This window comes from Nyctereutes procyonoides, unplaced genomic scaffold (genome assembly GCF_905146905.1).
Source record: "Nyctereutes procyonoides isolate TBG_1078 unplaced genomic scaffold, NYPRO_anot_genome, whole genome shotgun sequence".
NCBI lineage: Eukaryota > Metazoa > Chordata > Mammalia > Carnivora > Canidae > Nyctereutes > Nyctereutes procyonoides.
In genome coordinates, this window is record NW_026575159.1 from 4005938 (window position 1) to 4027045 (window position 21108).

The 21108-nt window shown below is 35.4% G+C and overlaps 1 protein-coding gene across 1 annotated transcript in view; it reads right to left on the reverse strand.

Annotated features, from left to right (window-relative positions):
* The window catches only part of EIF3E (eukaryotic translation initiation factor 3 subunit E), a 54048-nt gene extending 33404 nt beyond the window's left edge, over positions 1-20644 (reverse strand). Inside the window, exons 1-7 of the mRNA XM_055314060.1 lie at positions 20520-20644; positions 15048-15162; positions 13431-13548; positions 11159-11201; positions 9911-10015; positions 5078-5203; positions 4246-4370 (exon numbers count right to left, since the gene is read on the reverse strand). Of these exons, the coding sequence (XP_055170035.1) occupies positions 4246-4370; positions 5078-5203; positions 9911-10015; positions 11159-11201; positions 13431-13548; positions 15048-15162; positions 20520-20609 (722 nt within the window). The 5' untranslated portion in view covers positions 20610-20644. The remainder of the gene's footprint in view (positions 1-4245; positions 4371-5077; positions 5204-9910; positions 10016-11158; positions 11202-13430; positions 13549-15047; positions 15163-20519) is intronic.
* Between the last annotated feature and the right edge of the window lie 464 nt (positions 20645-21108).

Consider the following 21108-nt stretch of genomic DNA (forward strand, 5'->3'; position numbering starts at 1 on the left):
CCCAAGGCCCTGGGATCATGACCTGAGCAGAAGGCAGCCACTTAACCCACTGAGCCACCCAGTTGCCCCAGTATGATTTTTATCTTGACACTTTCTGCAATCTCAACTGAACTACCTTTGTATTTCTAGTATCCATAACAAATGGTTCTACTAATTAATTAAACATATTCTATATACCTTTTAAAATTCTCATAAGCCATAAGGTTGTCAGGAATTGATCCATATTGCTTCCCCTACTTGTATTACAGAAATTTCAAAGTGAGTTTGAATACTTTTATTTTTGTTGTTGGCATGCTTCTTTTTATTACTTGAAAATAATCAGAGAGACTGTTAAATGTAATGTTCCTTTCTAAATATATATGTAACTGCAAAAAACACAGAAGAGTAGGTCTACTAGTAAGTAGTACTATGGAAAGCCAATTCCTAATGATTCCTATGGCTTATTTCATTCAGGAAGAGCTGTCCTTATCCTTAACCCATCCCCTACGTGTCAGGTTACAGGCCAATGACTAGGTCAAATCTGCTAAATCAGAGTAAGATCATCTTCCCACACTGATTTTAGGAATATCAATCAACTCTTAAGATAACCTTACAGGTTTTATTAAACAGGACAGAGACAAAATACTAAGTATTATTTTTAATCTCTTTTCATTTGAATGCATATTTGGCTAATTTCCATAAATACTGAGAAATATATCCTTAATTCTTATTTAAAATACTGAGAAATATATCCTTAATTCTTATTTAAAATTCTCAGAAAACATCTCTTTTATAAGATGCATAGATAATTGGGCAGCCTGGGTGGCTCAGCGGGTTTAGCGCTGCCTTCAGCCCAGAGCATGATCCTGGAGACCCAGGATGGAGTCCCATGTCGGGCTCCCCACATGGAGCCTGCTTCTCCCTCTGCCTGTGTCTCTGCCTCTCTGCCTCTCCATCTCATGAATAAATAAATAAAATCTTTTAAAAATGCATAATTTAACATTAAAGACAGGTAGGTAGCTATTTTACTAACCAACATTCCCAAATTTCCTGCAATAATCAGTCATTTTTCTGGATACTCCAGATTCATCCAATATTGATGTGTCTCAACTACTGCATGAGATTAACTTTAATTGTCAGTATCACAAATAAAAAAGCCTTTTCTAAAATGTAATGGTTGCATAAAAGTACTTCTCAAAAGGGTACCTCTCAAGAATCACTGCTCTGAAAGGGTTAAATAAGCAATGTACCACAGCCAAAAGAGATTAATCAATTTAATCTCTCATAGAGAAAGCTACCAGATCAGAAGACTTGAGAAGAACCTGATAAAAGACATTAATATATTTAAATCAGAATGGGGGACGGAGGTAAGAACACAGTGAGAAATACTGATCTGAAATGAAATCATGAAAAAAGTAAAAAAGCAAATCTTAGAAATGCCCATCTAAACATTTTGGGTGACATATATATCAAAAATGTTCATTATCTGGTACTACGGCAAGAATAGTCCTACTGTGAAGATAGATACATTAGGCCAGCTTAATCTGATGGTCCATTAACAGTCCAGTCACAAATTAACTTTCCATTCTGATTCCAAGTACTCTTAAAGCAACCTTCTCTTTATTACATGGCTTCCTAGGTGTTAAACTTACAGGGTCAGAACTCTTACCACTAATCCTTCTCATTATGAATTACTGATGGCATTCTGGTTTTATACATCAGTTTTTCTGAAGTTGGTTCAGCTTTGTTCTTCATAAATCTACCTTTAAGATACTGCTAAATAATATTGCTGAGCTTACTATGGTAAAGCCCACAACCAAGTATTACACCCTTGTAGGATCTTAATGTACAGTTGTTTTTGTTTTTTTAAATTTTTCCCACTAGCCTTTTTCTTAATTCAACAGACTATGATTTATATATCTTTTAGATTATAAACAATTTATTATGGCATTCAGCAAACAGCAAAATATATAATAAATAAAATTTAAAAACTGCATATATGTAATTTTAATAGTGAATTTCCCACAGACAGGATTTAATGAATAATAACTCAGAATTAGGCTAGTATGTACACAGTGAATAATATGAATTTCGAGGGCATACTTAAATATATCTCTAATAAAGGAAGAAATACAATGCTATGTAAATTGTAAAATTTCACCTCTTGTCATTTATATTTAAAATGGGGTGCAGGGCAGCCCCAGCGGCTTAGCGGTTTAGCGCCACCTTCAGCCCAGGGTGTGATCCTAGAGACCCGGGTTTGAGTCCCACATCGGGCTCCGTGCATGGAGCCTGCTTCTCCCTCTGCCCATTTGTCTCTCTCTCTCCCTCTGTCTCTCTCTCTGTGTGTGTCTCTAATAAACAAAAAATTAAAAAAAAATAAAATACAAAATCATACACTGTCTTTTATCTTAACTAATACCATGTAGTTCTTCTTTTTATCTTTTTTTCAAGGAAAGAAAAACACAATTTCTTGTTACAAAAACTCCTCTGCCCATGTTTGGTTTTAACATACTGGGTCACCAGGTCATTAAAATACTGACTAAATATACTAATACTGAGCTTACGTTACAATGTTAATATGAAAAATAAATCAGGCCTATTTCTGTTAAGATTGCTTCTTTTTACCAGATTCAGGGGAACAGTTGGCATTTAATGCAGAGAACAGAATATACACCATTTAAAAATGGTTCCCTTGATTCTCCATAAAAAAAAAAATTACTGACATTTCTAGGTTGGCTGGATACTTTTCATCTGTATTACCACTAATAACTTAATTTCTCTTACATTCAAAGTGCTATTATGTTAACAACTTCACTGAAGAGGTCAAATATTTTAGTCTTAAAAATCTTACTAAAACAAACATTTAAAGTACATTTACTAATTAAAAGTCACATTTCTTAATGTGACTCAGTTTAGAATCTCAACTTATCCAAAAATATTGCTATAGATATTATTTTCAAGACTTTGAAAATTACAAAACATCTTAAAAACAGGTAATTCAATCTTCACTGATGTTTTAATTCAGAAGGGTATTACACCATCTATTTCCAAGCTATACCTTTATAAATTAAATATGCATTTTAGAGAAAAACATTAATAATTTGACAGACATGAAAACAAGTTAAATATAACAACTATATCTTCATTTTGGTAACATATAACAAAGAGATGGCTCAAAAGTTACGGAATTTAGCCAACAATATAGTCAATATAAGCCATACCATGAAGCAAATGCCAATCCATTATTGCAATCTTGAACTATGTCTATATAAGCACATATACAGGTCAAGAAGTTAATATTGCCCCTGTAATCTATAAAACAACCCTAGAATTCTGAAGATCTGTATTTTAAGAGGATTGTAGATAAACTGGCAGCTACCTACAGAGGACAACCAACACTAGAGTCTGAAAAATTACACACTTGATAAAACCATAGATATTTAGCCTGAAGGATGAGATAAGGAAAAATTATCTTAAAACATCCGAAGTGTTCCCACAAAGTGGTTTTGTCTTCTGTTCTTCTAACCAATAAGAAATAATGAGAAGATTCAAAAGGCGCTTAGCTCAATTGGAAAAATAAATTTTCAAAACTGATTTGCAGCTAACAATAGAATGGTCTAGTTCATAAAGCAGTGAATTTCTTAACACCAAAAGTTATATAATTGAGCAATGATGATATAAAGGACTCTGGGGGGATCCCTGGTGGCGCAGCGGTTTGGCGCCTGCCTTTGGCTCAGGGCGCAATCCTGGAGACCCGGGATCGAATCCCATATCGGGCTCCCGGTGCATGGAGCCTGCTTCTCCCTCTGCCTATGTCTCTGCCTCTCTCTCTCTCTCTGTGACTATCATAAATAAATAAATTAAAAAAAAAAAAAAAAAGGACTCTGGGATATATATATTTATTCCATGCTTTGGCCTGGAGTCCTAATTCTGAATATATTAATCATCTGGGATCTTGTTAAGATTCCGATTCTGATTTAGTTCCTCACGGGTAAGGCCTGAGATTCTACATGATGTCTATGCTGCTGACACAGGAAGCACACTAAAGAAGCACTTCAGCAAGTTCAAAGTACACTTTTTTCAAATAATTTACTTGAGTTACATGTAAGCTTTTTTAATTAACAAGCAAATTTACCATTTGCAGAGGGGGAAAAAAGGTTGACAACAAACTGAAATGTTAGTGAGAAGTACATTTTTAAGTTAAAAAAAAATCCATGTAATTTCACATAACGAAAGTCAGAATTATACTGTGAAATAACTTACTGCGGCTGGTAAAGGAAGAGATCAATTATGTTATCACGCCCTTTGGGGTGGTTGAAGAAAACAAACAGAGACCAGTGGATGAGCCATGTTCGCTGCTGAAGAGACTGAAGTGGAGAACTCACAGACTACGGGGTTAAAAAATTCACACAAAGGAAATATTAATATATGAAAAAGGCAAGAGAATAAACATTGCTGATCTGAGAATTTTTATTAAAAATGAGAACCTTCCGAGGCATGCTCTAAGGCCATTATGATCAAAGTCCTATCCCCTAGACCCTCAACATTAGAAATTACCTCTCTGCTCTGAGAAATAGATTCCATAATGTCCCATATGCCATTTTTACAGAAGATGTAAACTATACATCTTCTGAAAACATTTTACACATTTCAGAAAACATTTTAAACGCAAGGACTGACCTAATTACTCATAAGTTGTTTTATTAGGCAGATTGTAAGTGAAAACTGTCATCTTCCGCATAGGACTTTTTGAGGACCTATCACTGAGGTGGCACTAATAGTATTATGACATTTTCACTGTATAAATAAAAAAGGTGCAGTAGTTTAGGAGAAATGAAAACTTGAGGTCATTTCTCTAAGAGCCAAAAAGTTTGAGTTTCAAGGAAATTCAGTGAAACTAGTCAACCCCTAACCAGCTGTAATTTTTATGTCAAGTTAACAAAAGCTAATCTGACGATTTTTATCCCCCCCCCCTTATCCTTCCATTCCTCCCTCCCCTACTCTTTTTTCTTTTAATGTACAGTGTTCTCCTTATCAGAAAGTATTAAAGATACACAGAAATTTCATAGAATCACCCTGGAAAAATGTAACTCACATTATTATCTATGGTCTCTTTTAACCGTGTAAGGTCTTCCATAGCTGCATCCCAATTCTGCATTAAGATTTCAGACGCCAGTTTTCCCCAGAGTGAACTCAAAGCATTTCTATCTGTTGCTGGAACCTGTTTAAGCAATCATAATGAATTATATTCTGAATATTCTAGGAAAAAAATATACTGTGTATTTTATACCTTACATATATCCACCTAGCCTACTAAAAGACTTATAGCTTTCCACCCCAAACAGTAATTATCTAAGTTCTTATTGGATCACATTGGTTAAACTGATTTAAACAGCTTCCATTTAACTTACTTTACTAAAAATACTCCCCTCTTTGATATTCAGTCTAACTCAGAAAGAGTAACTTAAAAGTAGGGTACAGAACCAGCGTTAAAAGTATTATTTTCAGAACAAAAAAAATATCCAAATTACAACACAAATGAAAGGAGTTAGAGAAAAAAAGCAAGTCTACTGGTTAATAGTAATTATCAAAGGAATATGTACTGTGCAATAACATGTTTATTTTCACATAATCCTAATAGAAACACTAAAAAGGTAATTTTTTTAATCTCCATTTTTATTAAAGAGGGGAAACTGATGCATGGAGAGTGTAATTTGCCCAAAATTACACTTCTTTAAATTTTAAAAGCTATAGATTTTTTTTAAAGATTTATTTTTAGAGAGCGAGAGGTAGGGGAGAGGCAGAGGGAAAGGGAAAGAATCTTTTAAGCAGACTACCAGCTAAGTGTAGAGCCTGATGGGGGTAGGGGTAGCACTTGATCCCATGACCTATGAGATCATGACCTGAGTGGAAACCAAGAGTCTGATGCTTAACGACTGAGCCACCCAGGTGCCCCCAAAGCTACAAATTTTATACCACAATCTAAACCACAAAAGAGGAAGACTAAGGGCACCTACTCTTTCTGCCACTGATGGAAAACGGTAACAAACCCAAAATACCTATTAAGGACTTTGATGGCAGTAATTAACTATAATGTACTGAATAACATTTAGCAAACACATTATTTGTAATAGACAAAAAAATGGAAGTTCGATTTTTTTTTTTCCAAAACCACAACCAATTCAGGATACATCCCAGTTTGATATTAAAATGTGATAAGCGGGATCCCTGGGTGGCACAGCGGTTTGGCGCCTGCCTTTGGCCCAGGGCGCGATCCTGGAGACCCGGGATCGAATCCCACATCGGGCTCCTGGTGCATGGAGCCTATTTCTCCCTCTGCCTGTGTCTCTGCCCCTCTCTCTCTCTGTGACTATCATAAATAAATAAATAAAATAAAATAAAAAAATTTAAAATGTGATAAGCTATGCATCTGAAAATCAGTAATTAACAGACCTTTATCTTTTACAGCAACATTATCAAACAGAACACATCAGCCCTGAAACTTCAGCCAAGACCCAAAGCTTCCAACATTACTTAAGCTTTCTTGATTCAAGGAAAAGTACCTTTAAGTCAAATGGAATGTACTTACAGGAGATAAATTTTATTTTATTCTTTTTAAAGATTTTATTTATTTATTCATTATAGACACAGAGAGAGAGGCAAAGACATAGGCATTGAGAGAAGCAGGCTCCCTGTGGGGAGCCTGATGTGGGACTTGATTCCAGGACCCCAGGGATCATGTCCTGAGCCAAAGGCAGATGCTCAACCACTGAGCCACTGAGGCGTCCCAAAGAAAGAAATTTTAAATTCTGAATAAAAACAGTAACAAAACCCATGCTACTAAAATATGATCACCAACAGTTCTAGCATCTTAAAATCACTTTTATTTTAATAACTGCTGGATGAGGGGAGAGGTTATATTTTCATGCCAGATTAAAGACACAGAGAAGGCAGATTTTTTTTTTTTTTAAGATTTTATTTACTTATTTGACACACAGGGAGAGAGAGAAAGACAATAAGCACAAGCAGGGGGGAGTGGCAGAGGGAGAGGCAGACTCCCTGCTGAGCAGGGAGCTGGATGCTGGATGCTGGACTTGCTCCCAGGACCCTGGGATCATGACTCAAGCCCAAGCCAAATGCAGAGACTTAACTGACTGAGCCACCCAGGCGCCCAGAGAAGGCAGATTTTTAACAATGTAATTAAAATACAGTGTTAATCCCTTTTATTTATTTTTTAGTAACTTTTAAAACAAAAAATGTTCAAAAAATTCCTACCAACTCTGCTCTACCATTTCATTCCAAGTTAATGCATTTCTTAGACCACAACCAAATAGGGTGCATGTAAATATACTTTCAATGTATTCTAAAAGCCATCACATTTTTAAGAAATAAAGGTAGATTCTGGGGTCACACAGCTTTAATTTACACAACACTGACCTACAATAGGTCACCTGGAGAGTCAAATTCTAATCACAGATCATAGTTACAATGGTTCTTTCATAGCTTATGTTTCCCTAACTATAGATTTAAGAGAATAACCAACCACCAGACAAGAATTTAAAGATGAAAAAAGGCTATTACAAAAAAATAAAAGTAAGTAACTAATAAGTAAAACACTGATATTATTCATCCCAAATCCAATTCAGGATTTTTAATGTTTGCTATTAACAAGATTTTGAACAAATACATAGATTTTATAGTAGTGCCTATCTAAACAAAAGAAAAAGAAAAGTAAAATTATCCACTGTTTTAAACTTAGCTTGGTTAAGCTCCCATCAATAAGCCAATTTCCACCTACTCAAATGCTTTGTCACACAGGACATAAATTTAAAATAACTTTCACATAATTTCTAAGCCCTATCCAATCACTATATTTTGACTGCTCTTAATGTAGAACATTGATTTTTGTGCTCAAATCATGGTAATCAATCACCTAACCAAATGTCATTTGAATTCCAACACAAGATCTGTTAGGTAATACAAAAGCTTTAAAACTGAGAATTTTTTTTTAATTAGGGAACTAAGATCTTATTTAAACAAAAGGAAACATAAAAACTTCACAAACCTTTAAGTATATATACCTATCCTTTGTATAAATTTTCAGACTAATTGTAAAACCACACTACATAAATGTAATATACTGTTAAAACTAGAATATATTTATTAGGATAAAAGCTTTTTGTAGCAGGATAGCAAGTTTTTAATCCCCTAAAGGTTCATGCGCACTAGTCTGGCTCAAGTCCATGTCATTACAGTTGGCTCTTCATACCAACCTGCTTTCAAGGGTGGATATGCTAGAAGAGTTTCAATATCTGGATTTCCAGCAGTTACCTTAAGTTTCCACGTCTTAGCAAAATGGCACATTCACTCACTGACCAGCAACAATAAATTTACTGTGCTAGAACTCTAACATGACACTAAATCTTCATTCTCAAAATTCACTCCCAGCATTAACAAATGATATGAATAACCAACTCTTTTCATGTACCTGTAATCATATCAGGCTTCTGATTTTACAATCCTGGTTTAAGCTGTTTACATTTCCAAAGTAATCAACTTTTGCTCTCCTAAATCCTTCATAATATTCAAAGTGAAACTGATGGAATTTTCTGATAAGCCACTACATTTTAGCATCACTGATTACCTTCAATGCACTTGCAAGCTAACCATAGCTAATCTGTAAATTAAGAATATTCGTAAATGGGAGCAAGAGAAAAATATTTTTTTTCAAATCAAATTTTGAAATACACTGCAAATATTTTCTTTTGAAGCAAGGATAGTAGTTCTAAAAAATGAAGTTCCCGAAGTACTTTTTAAGTGTAGCAACTAGCTGACTTAATAAAACAATCTCTTCTCCTTCTCTGCTCCCCCGAAAGTAAAATTTAATTTCCTAGAAAACAACGAAAGAAAGCAGCTATAAGTCTTTTCTTTGTGGCAAGCATATGGGGCTAAAAGAAAAAAGGCAACAGAAAATAGAGACAGAAGAAATGGACTCTTCCAAGGTTAGAAAACAATAAGTCCCTGTCTTAAGAAGTTATTTCCCAACATCTAGGATTAACTAGAGAAATCAGAAACTCAGGTACTTGCTTACTAACCCAAAGTGAATAACAAATTATAATTTCTCAAGTGAAAAGCTAGTTAAAACAAGGGCATTTTGATAACTCTAGAAGGCATTAATACAATTACCTACAATGAAGGCAGAATGAGAAAAACACATCTTTTCATTTGAAAGCCTGACTTTTTTCTTTGGCTTCATGCAATTCTCCTTCCCAAACAAGAGCACTGAATCTAGCAATTTGTCAAATAGGCAAATGAAAATAACAAAGAGGGTTCTTTACTATTAGAAATTTGCTCTAATAGTACCATTTAACCTCACCCTCCTCCTCATTATTAAAAAACATCATTGAGTTTTATTTTCTAATAGCTAAGGGTAGAAATAAATGGAAAAAAGTTACTATTAAAAGCCATATTTTTTTTTCAAATATTATTAGAGTTCTACAGTTGTTTAAAAGAAACTCAAGGGATGTATACAGCATAAAATACTGAATTAAATTTAGGAATAACGGATTTATTCAACGAATATTTATTAAACATCCACGATGTGCTACTTACTGTGCTATACAGTAATATTAACAAATTGATTACATGATAGAATTTTGATAATGCTCATCATACAATTATACATAAAATAAGAAATTAGTGGCCTCTACTTTTGGCTTTCAAGAACAAGATAAATTTTCCTCCAAATTTTTAGGTCTGATACAAGCTTTCCTATTTTTATTTGTTCTTTGTTGGGGAAAGCAAATTTTTTTCTCCTTTCAAGGATTCTTGAAAACTTATGTACAGACTCAAATCTATGACATGTTTTGACAACCCAAGGGAAACTGACAGCCATATGAAATCTGAGAAGAAAAAAAAATTTACTTACCAACACTCTAAAGAAGTAAAGATACTCAGCTGCTCCAGAATAATTCCCACATTCATATTGGAATTTTGCATACCTATAGAGTGTATCTAAATATTCCTGCCTAAACTAAAAAAAAAAAACAAAAAAAAAAATTCAGTTTTATTTTTGAGTTTTAAAATTCAAGCCATTTACTTCTTTAAATGTCTCCAGAAGTTAATTCTCTCAGTGCATCCTAGGTGTCACCAAAAAAAAAAATAAATAAATAAAATAAAACAAAATCATGATCAGAAATACATGATTCTTAAAACATACATTAGCAACTGGTGGACTTATCATTCATAATTCTGGTCTCAAAAGAATTATGAGCTGTAACAATACCTAATTTCTTGCAATGAAAATCTGAATTGCAGTAGAAGGTCTAAGTTGTGAGTCTCTCAGTCAGTGACTGAACTTAGACAACTAACATGCGCATGCATCCATAGAAGGTTTTGTGATTCTGTGCAAGTAACATGTACAGTAAATTTCAGTTCTGTAAAAACTGGAAGTTTCACCAACTTTTGAAGTTAGCAATGAAAGCAAAGCGAAAGTAAAGAAATATAAGAGAAGGGCTCCGAACTAGAACATTATCAAACACACCAAACATTCTCTATAGAAACCAGGAAGAATAATTTGCAGAGTGGTCAGCAAATTATAGTAATTGTTATAGTAATTGTTAAATAAAAGATAAAACCGAATGCAAGTGAAGAATTAATTACATGCAAGTCCTCAAACTTTAAGTTAACACAAGGGAAAGGAGCCTGGGAGATGACTAGGAAAGTCTACAATAAAATTCCTTTATTGGGGATTTATGAAGATCTTAATAATGTCAAGAACTACTATTTTCCAGAAACCAGCCAGCGTATTAATTCTATTGCTCAAAGCATTTCTTTTTTTTTTTTTTTTTGCTCAAAGCATTTCTAACTCAAATTTACTTCTATCTTTATTTGTAATGCACCAGAAATAAAAAATGGTACCCATTACTTGATTATTCTAGAAAAAATAAAAAGTTTTGAAAATTAATAGGACCTAAAGGTAAGTATAAGCATCTCATTTTCTCATCAGCATCAATCTTTAAAAACTGAAGTTTTGAAAACATACCAGGTATTATATTAATAAGTTAATCTGGAATTTATACTCGTGTCAAGCCTCAAACCTATATATGCAGCACTATTCTTTAATTAGCCTTATTAAAACAAGACAACAATAGAAAATTTTTTAAATATCACTTACACCATGCTTGTCTGCCAGGTAGTCAAACAGCATCCGGCCATCTCTTAATTAGAAACAAAGATTGTATTTAATAGGCCATAGAAAACAAAATATGCATATCCAATGCTTATCCCATTACCCACATAAAGCCATTTAAATATCTTAATACTTAAACACTAGAAATAAGACTTCTAGAAAAAATAAAAATATTACAAGATTCATCAATTATGCTTCTTACATATCTATGCTATACACCCTAAATAATTATTATCCATATCAGTGTCAATTCAACTGAACTTTTCTTAAATTAGCTTTGCATAACTATGATGTTGACAGGCTGGTAAAAGACAAAATGATGACAAAGACACCAAGGAACGAGTGACAGATGGGCACAGTGGCCCACTTACTGGGCATTTTCAAAAAAGAAAACATTTCCTTACACTTATCACAGAGCAAATGCTATGATGTTTTTCCAGAGCATAATTTTACTTGAAGATTTAATGGGAGAGGGAATATATCATCACCAAAATTAACATGGGTATATTATAATACTGAATATGAAACATGCATGAAATTTTAACATAAGATTTCAAAAAAAACTTAACACTTGTGGATCACAGTGAATAACTGTATTACATTCCTTGTATCCATAATCACTGTGGCAGTATTTTCAGAAAAGTATGATAAGTACAATATTATATGTTCAATGAAATTTAAAAACGAATTGGTTGGAAGAGATTATCACTTTGAAAATAAGTAGTTTACACGTTTTTGTTTTTGTTTTTTTTAATCTTTTTTTTTTTTTTTTTATTTACGATAGTCATACAGAGAGAGAGAGAGAGAGGCAGAGACACAGGCAGAGGGAGAAGCAGGCTCCATGCACCGGGAGCCCGACGTGGGATTTGATCCGGGGTCTCCAGAATCGCGCCCTGGGCCAAAGGCAGGCGCCAAACCGCTGCGCCACCCAGGGATCCCTGTTTACACGTTTTTAAAACAATTCCATCCTTTCATTTATCTCAATGCCAATGCCTATTAAACTGCAAGGAGTTCTCACTTTCTAATAAATCTATATTCATCTTGATTTATATCCTAATCTCATTAGTTTCTAGTACTTAAGTGACTAAATTTGGAATTTAAATTTTAAGTTTTCTGTTGAACCCTAACAGCTGGGTTATTCCAGCTGTTCCTTTGTGGACACTTATATGTGACCTGAAGGTCTGTCATTATATTCTATTCTAAGTGTACATAAGTAGCATAACACAGGCACACACATAGCTATACATGTTTGCTTTGTTAAGACATAGCTGTGTGTACATGTATAGGTCTGTGTAAATAGATATATTATCTATGTGTTATAGTGTAACGTGGCGAACATTAGTAACGTAGCAGGTTACATTATAATATGGTTATATTGCTGTTTTGCTTATAATTATCTGGTAACACTTCCCCAAAACACAAATGAAAACAGAGCTAATCTCTCTAAAAATTTGGTTTGGTCACATATCCTATGAACTAAAGATACAACATAGCAAAATCTTCAGCAATTCCTCTAGTAAATACATTGGCAGCTGAGATTTACCACAATGGCAATATTCAATTTTAGTAGATTTTATTTTAAAGAATTTCTAATAACCCAAAGGGTTTCCATTTAATGATATACATTGTCAGAGTGAGGCAACATGCTTTCTTTGGAAACCAAGCAATAAATTTATTTCTGGTTAAGAGGAAGTTAAGAATAAAATAACCTTATCAGCTCTACACTATTCTTGGTCCTTGGGCTGAGCAATGAGGTTGGAAGGATACAAGAGAATGCAGCCAAGTGATAAAATGAGCTCAGGTTTCCCTCTTGGCACTGCCCAGGCACAGGTATGTCAACCTCAGTACTTACTGACACTTTGGAGGTGGATAAGTCTTTGTTGGGGGTAGGGTACTGATCATTGTAAGATGTTTGGCAGCAACCCTGACCTCTTCTTGCTAGGTCCTAATAGCAACCTTTTAATTATGACAACTAAAAATGTCACCATACACTGCTAAATATCCCCTGGAAAGAGAGGAGGAAGGCAAAACTATCCCAGCTTAATCAGATTTGGGTAACTGGTAAAGAAGTAAAAAATAAAACTAGTATTAATATTTTAAGGAATTTCTGGGCCCTACACATTAAGGATAAATTAAAATAAATAAAGTAATCAATTACTCCATGAACTTTTATGATGGGATATTAGACAAAATTTGAATGAATATTTGTATTAATCCAGAAAAGAGAATTTGCAGAATACAAATTAAGGGAAGATACCTGGTTGACTGCATCTGCCTTGTAGTTTCTGGATCTTCAAACATCTTCACAATTGGTTCCGTTTCTGCCTGAAGCTGTTTCAGTTGTGCAACAACTGTGGTTCTTTTTTCTCTCAAAGCTAATTAAAAATGCAAAGGAGTACTCTAATGTTAAACTATACTGCTCACCATGAAGATGTCTCTGGAAATTCTTCAGTTTACTTAAGTTGTGCATAAATTTTTTACCAACATATTCTTATCTAGGAATCATCAACTCAGTAAGTCTCCCAGATCCATTTTTTTTTTCTTTCTAGCAGTGCAAAAGCACATAAAGAGGGAATCTTCTTATTCTTAAAGAAAACTGAGGAATATACTGATACAGCCTGGGAGAGGGGTGGCTGCTATGAAACAAATTATCTGATTCTACATTTCAGAGACTTCAATCCTGGTGTTTTTGTATTTGTTCTCAGTGAATTTTCTTAGGTGAATATTATCCCAGAGTTTCTGAATAGACTCAGAGGCGTTTACGTATTACTATAGATCTTCAATTAGGTTGAATGGAATTTAAATCCAGTCAGTAATCTCTCTATAAATCTAATTCTGTAATCTCTCATCCCAATTCTAGTTTCTCTGATGAAGAGTCAGAGAAAACATGCACATAACCTACCCTGCAGGCATGTTTTAAAACTTTCAAAAAAAAAAAAAAATTAAAAAAAAATTAAAAAAAAATTAAAAAAAAAAATAATAAAACTTTCAATAAGAAATAGTTAACTTTTTCATCACAAACTAAAATTTAAAGAGCTATTGTCATTTACTATAAGTAAAAAATGTGATTATGTTTAGTGTAATAATTTGTTATACATTAAAAAAGTATTACTGGAACAGTGTTTCTCAAACATAAAAGGGTACCTGTGATCAAATTTTAGAAAATGTCAATTTAAACAATGTAAACTCTATTTCTCTATTGAAAGCGTTCATAGAATTTTTTATAATACCATGTTCATAAGCGTAATAATACAGCATTTTTCAAACTTAACGGGAAAACTTTCTTTTTTTAAGGGAACATCTATTATCACAGAAAACAAGAATGTGGAAAACATCATGCCACGGTAGTGCTCCAATTTAAGTGCTGGGCCTCCACCAGCAGTTTCTGATTAAGTATATCTGGGGTATGACTCCAAAATTTGCATTTCTGACATACTCTCCCAGGTGAACTGATAATGCTGGTACTGGGGACAATACTTTTGAGAATCCTGGATATACCCAGATACTTCAAGATGGAAAGAAATCTCTTAGAAACACAGATGCTAAATGAAAATGTTAGCAGACCAAGAACAGCAGCATTCTCAGATCATTCTAAAAAGACAATCTGATACATAAGCACAATTTTGATAATACACCCTATGAACTGAACATATTTGAAAATCATGTTTCAAAATAGTTTCACACTATTTGGGGTGAGAAAATAACATACTTTAGATGACACATAACCTTCACATTACCTTTCATCCAGAGAACTTTTAAACTATTCGAATAATTGATTAAAGACTTTTGGCTAAAGCTCTTAAAAATCAGAAAACTTTAACACACACATCCTTGGTTCGTGAGGCAAGCTGCAGTTCCAAATGACAAAACTTACCATGTGGAATATCATCAGAATAAAGGTTTTTGTATACATCCATAGCAAAGTCTACCATGTTGGTATCACTAAGAAGATCCAATTTCCCTTGTAATAATTCTTTTTCATTATATATCTGCAAGACAAAATTACTTTCTAGTGAGTATGCTGAAGTACCTCCAAATAGAAAGATAAATAGCCGCACCAACTCAGCTGATAAGCACATATAGGTGCTTCCTTGCCACACCAGGTAATTAGGCATCGACTCAAATTTTTTACCTTCTTAGTATCTCACATCCACATGATGCCTACACATCTCTCCTTGAGGTGGCCTCTTGTCTACCCCCATATATTTTTTCACTAAATCATTTGAATCCTTTATAATCCTTTCCCAATTAACACCACTAAAACAGAACCAGCACCCATTCTCTAAGTCAACTATGTCTTATCAGGTTTTTACTTTGCTAGGACTTCAAGAAACAATTTAACCCCAAAGTACAAGGACCAAAGAGATACACAAGCAAACTTACATAAACGTGAAATTTAGTGCAATGAGCAACATGGAAGGATTCTATACAATAGTATTCAAGGAAATAGTAACCAAAATTAAAAAAAAAAAAACTTAAATAAGCAGTTATCAAGATAAAACTTAAGCAAAAGAAAAGATTTGCATACTACATTTAATTTTGTCAAGGAAAAAAAATGCAGGAAGATTCCACATTACAGTTTGTGAAAAGATGGTGATCAAATGGTACAGCTATGAGATCAAAACTGAATCTTCGAAACTATGTAAAGAACTCCTACAAAATAGTAAGGAGAGAGAATTCAATTGAAAATGGCTAAAAAATTTTAACAGCTGCTTTATAAGAGTATAACCAAATGGTCAAGAAACTCCAAAAAGGTTCTCAACTTCACTAATCATACAGAAAATGCAATTAAAGCCACATTAAAACAACAACAAAAACACCTGTCAATACCAGTGTTGGTGTAGATGTAGAGTAATTGAACACTTACTCTTCTGGCAGAAGTATAATCACTTTGGAAAATTGTTTTTATTTCCTAAAATCAAACATACTTTTTGACCTAGTAATTCTGGTCTTTGATACCCAAGAGAAATGGGTGCATATATTCAAAGGACATATCCAAGAATGTTCATAGCAGATAGACCAGTCTATCAATGTTAGAATGAATAAACTATAATATACCTATATAACTGATTAACATTCAGCAGTGGAATCAAAGAACTAGTTATCCTACCAACTTGGATGACTCTCACAATGTAGAATGAATTAAATCATACAAAGCAGTACAATGCTTAATTTCATGTATGTAAAATCCAAACCAGGCAAAAAACTATTCTAGATCAGACGAGTCCTTACCTTTGGGAGATGTGAGTAGATTAAGAGGAGTCAATAGGAAGGTTTTTAGGATATTTGTCATGTTTTATTTATTGAACTGGATGGTGGTCACACAAGTGGGTTCACTTTGAAAAAGGTGCTTATATTTAGCACTTTTCTGTATGAATGTAATATTTGATAAAATTTTTCTTTAAAAAATTGAGGCTTCCTTTCAGTGTACCCTATAGAAACTTAATTTTAAGTGAAAACATCTTTCTCTAGCATATGAACCTCTTGTCACCCATTTATAGATTTTAATTTATACGGTCTCTATTGTAGATTAAAAGCATTGCTCCTCTGCCATCAGACCTTACTGGCCTCTTAAATCTATCTCTGCTTGTATCACCTTCCCTAAATTCTGCCTTATACCCACACTTACTGTGTAAAGGGCAGACAGTAAATAACTTAAGCTTTTGAGCCAAGAGGCAAAATCTAGGAAACTAGGGGTACCAAGGTGGTGCAGTCAGTTGAGTATCTGACTCAAGGTTTCAGCTCAGGTCGTTATCCCAGGGTCCTGGGATAGAGTCCTGCATCTGGGCTCTGCTCTCAGCGGGGAGTCTGCTTGAGATTTTTCTCTCCCCCTGCTTCTGCCCCTTTCCTCAACTCATGCGTGTGCATGTCCACACACATGCTCTGTCTCTCAAATAAATAAATCTTTAAAAAAAAAATCTAGGATACTATATATAAGTCCTGTAAGAGTTTCCACAATTTCTTTTCTTTCTAAAGTAAACAGTAACAGAGTAAAATTTTTTTATAAAAGAGATGTACTAACAAGAAGAATGAAATTTTGGGAGGGTGGGAACTAAGTCACTCAACTGAGGTACAGAGTTAGTGTTTTATAATTGAAAATGTTTGCACATTTTTATCTATTAAAAATTATTTTTAGCTTACAGACCATACAAAATAGGCAGAGAGTGCTTGCTGTATTTGCTTCACGGACTATAGTTTTGCCAATCCCCGCCTGGTCTATCAATCTCTTGAAAACAGCTCCTACTTTTTTAGCAAATTGAAAATATTCTTTTGACATCTCTTCCTGCTGTCATCCTCCACAAATCCAACATCCATACTGATGATTAAGAAACTCAAGTCTTAAAATTTCCCACATCTTTCCTTAACTTTCACTTAGTACCTCATCTCTAACACTTCAATTTAAATTCATCATCTTTTTCACTATTACCATTAAAACACTTCATCATGCCCACTATACCCCACTGTCCTTTGAAACTTTTATATCACCCTTTTTGGTTGTCACTTACCACATTAGTTAAGATACCATTTTTAACTATTCCAAAGATTTTCTCATTAGTAGTATCATTGATTCCATCCATTTTCTCCAGTCACATACAATTCAATGTCAATCTCTACTTCTAGAAAAAAGTCCTCCGCCTTCTATGTTCTGGCTAAGAATAACTATAAAATGTTTCAAAAGCAAGCAATGCTATTCTTATTCATATCTGTGCTTTTCTCTGATCTGTAATCCATCTCTGACATATATCTACAAGCCTACCTCCAAACATTTCTACACTATTTCAATAACCTTCCACTGCTCCTCTCCCTCTGACAGTGACTGTCATAGGCCCTTATAAATATATGATTTTCAATCTCAGTTGGGCCATCCATACCCACCAATTCTTATACTTTGGTCAGTTTTCTCAGTCTCGATTTCTATTCCTTTTTTTCTTTTATTTTCTTTTCTTTTCTTTTTTTTTTTTTTTTTTTCGATTTCTATTCCTTATCTCACTCCACAAAACCCCAACTGGCTGCCTCCTCTCTCACACAGGATGGCCTACCCTCCCAAAAGAAAATATTCAAGAATATTCACTTTGTCCCAGAAGGCTAAGAGATAATGCTTTAAATGCATTACCTCCATGCAATTTTTCTAACAACCCCATAAGGTTGGTGGCAGTATCAACACTTCATGCATGCGACAGGCTTAATTAAGATGAGAAAGAAACTGCTCTGAGATATTAAGTAATTATTAAAAGCATGTATGCCAGACTATATTTTACATGCTAAGGACACAGCAGAGAACAAAAGTTCCTGCTCTCATAGAGCACACATTCTCCAACATATTACAAATGTATCAAATTGTTACTCTCAAGAATAATGAGCACAGCCTTTATCCTAACTATCTAAAACTCAACTTAAAACCTATCCTCAAGGGACGCCTGGGTGGCTCAGTGATTGAGTGCCTGCCTTCAGCTCAGGGCATGGCCCCAGAGTCCTGAGATCAAGTCCCACACTAGGCTCCCCTTGAGGAGCCTGCTTCTCCCTCTGCCTATGTCTCTGCCTCTCTCATGAAAAAAATCTTTAAAAACCTATCCTCAACAAAACAAAAACCTATCTTCAAAGTCCTTTTTGCCCACAGAATAGAATCTTTTCAATTCTAACAGCACTCTGCCAGTACTTCTCTACCTTTGTCCCTTTTTGCATTGTATGTAATTATAGACCTTTATCTCCTCTAAAGGATAGGTAAGTTTCTCAGTGGTGAGATGTCTGAGTTTTATCCTAGATTTAACACAATTCCATGACAGACCTATACTTAGTAACTGCTAAGTAAATACTCCAGTATCTTTCTTCCTCTGAGTGTATTCCAGCCTTCTCACCAACATTCTCTACAAAATGGCAGGTACTGAGCAGTTATTTTCCAATGACTCTCAGCTGCCATTCATAGTTTTGGTCTTACCTTATGAGAAACTAATTTACCTTCACATATTCCTCCCTTTTATCTACCTGCCTTGTAAAACAAAAACATAAAGGCCACATCACAAGAATATGAACTTTGGCTAGTTTAGGAGCATTTCTACAAGCAGCTGATAAAGGACTTCTAATATGGCATTTTTCTATTCTTTCATTTTTAGTGAATTATCCTCACACATCCAGGAAAGGAAACAAGGCTGATTAGGCGGTTTTATTCAAGCTCTAAAAATATAGGTGTAACTACATCCTAAGTAAAGAAAAATCAAAAGAGCTTTGCCGTTCCCTAACATCGTAACTTTAGAGTCATGCTATGTGTTTGGAAAAGGAACAGGATAATTTTGCGGACTATACCTAATGAACAATTACTACCAAGATCTGAAAAGTTATCAGAACAATTTAATGTTGATTTGCAGAGATCTTCTGTTTTATTGTCGTTGAGCCACACAAATATACTTCCCAAGCCTAGAGTTCCCTAAGTAGACTTATGTTGTAACCTGCTTTCAGATACGGGATTCATTCACTTTTCTGGCCAATAACCGAATCCCTTCATCATAGTAACACTGGTTTATCATAATTACTATGTATCAATTTCCCAACAAACTCAAGGTATAACTAACACCAACATTTCAAAACTTTCAGGATTGACACGTTTTGAAATGAGGAATCAGAACCACATAATTCAAGGTACCTAGAGTACCTAAATGAAGGTTAACTTTCAAATTACTCTTAGTCTGTATACACCGGAAAACCACTTTTAAGTAAAAAACAAACAAAATTGTCCAGTTTTTTTTTTTTTGAGGGGTCGGGGAGAAGGACGCCCCATCAGACAAAATATGCCAAGCTCTAAGAACTGGCTATACTTATCGAAAGACCGGGAAAACTCTTATCTTATGCGAAGGACTCGCAACTTGATGGAAGTTAAAGTAGTACTTGGTTTTTAAGTGTATGGAAATTATTCCAAAGATCTGGCAAACAAAAACACAAAGCCAAGCACACCCTTCCCCACGGTCCCCGAAAGAAAACCCAAAATCTCCCTACACAACAATTTGCTTTCAGAAGCGAGCGTTACTACTTGCAAGCTGGCCAATGGTCCACTTCCGAGAGGAACTGACGCGGAAGTCCCTCTGGCACTGTCACCTCCCGAAGGGAAGCAGAGACCTCTTCAACCTAAGCTGTGCGCTGTCACCCTCCATTCTTGTCACACCCGAGTTCTGCCGTGCTAACCAACTGGGACGGCGCTAAATTACCAGCAGATCTCCTGCCTCACGCAGGACCAAACTCGCGGCCGCCTCACACGTGTGTCAGGCCTAGGCCTACCGCCACCGCCACCGCCTCTCGGCCTTGCCCGGCGTCTTACGCGCTCCCGCGGCTTCTTCGCGGTCAAAGCCCCACTCACCTCTTTTACGGAGAGAAACTCCAGCAACGGAAAGACTAGATGCCGATCCAAAAAGTGCGCGATGCGAGTAGTCAAGTCGTACTCCGCCATCTTGCCAAGGAAAAAGAAAGTCTGTACTCACTAAAACTTTATTGACAGCGTCGAGGAACAAACGGACAAGGCCCGGGCTGCGCGTGCGCAGTGGTTAACCACGCCCGGGGAAAGGGGCGGCGTTCAGCCCCAAGCGCTCGGAGAACAATAGCGCATGCGTGCGGGTCCTCCCTTCCTGTAGGCAACCCTGAGGCTGGGCGGAGCCGCGGGCGCGGTTTCTTGCGTTTGCGGGTTGACCGGCGTGCCGCAACCCGTTCCGCTAGTAAATGCCGAGAAGGGATTGTCGATTTCGTTGGGAAGTGGCAGAGGGCCAGATAATGAGGCCCCTGCTTTCCGGGAAGTTGCACGGAAGAAAGAACACCTGAGGTTCCGTTTGGCGTATAGTGTCTGTTTTGTAGTCGTGGGTTACATTAAGGTGGGCGGGTTTCTAGGCAGGAAACTGGTGAAGTGATTTTTGATGATAACTGAGATCCGTGATCTGTCGGGCGTGGTCGGCCGG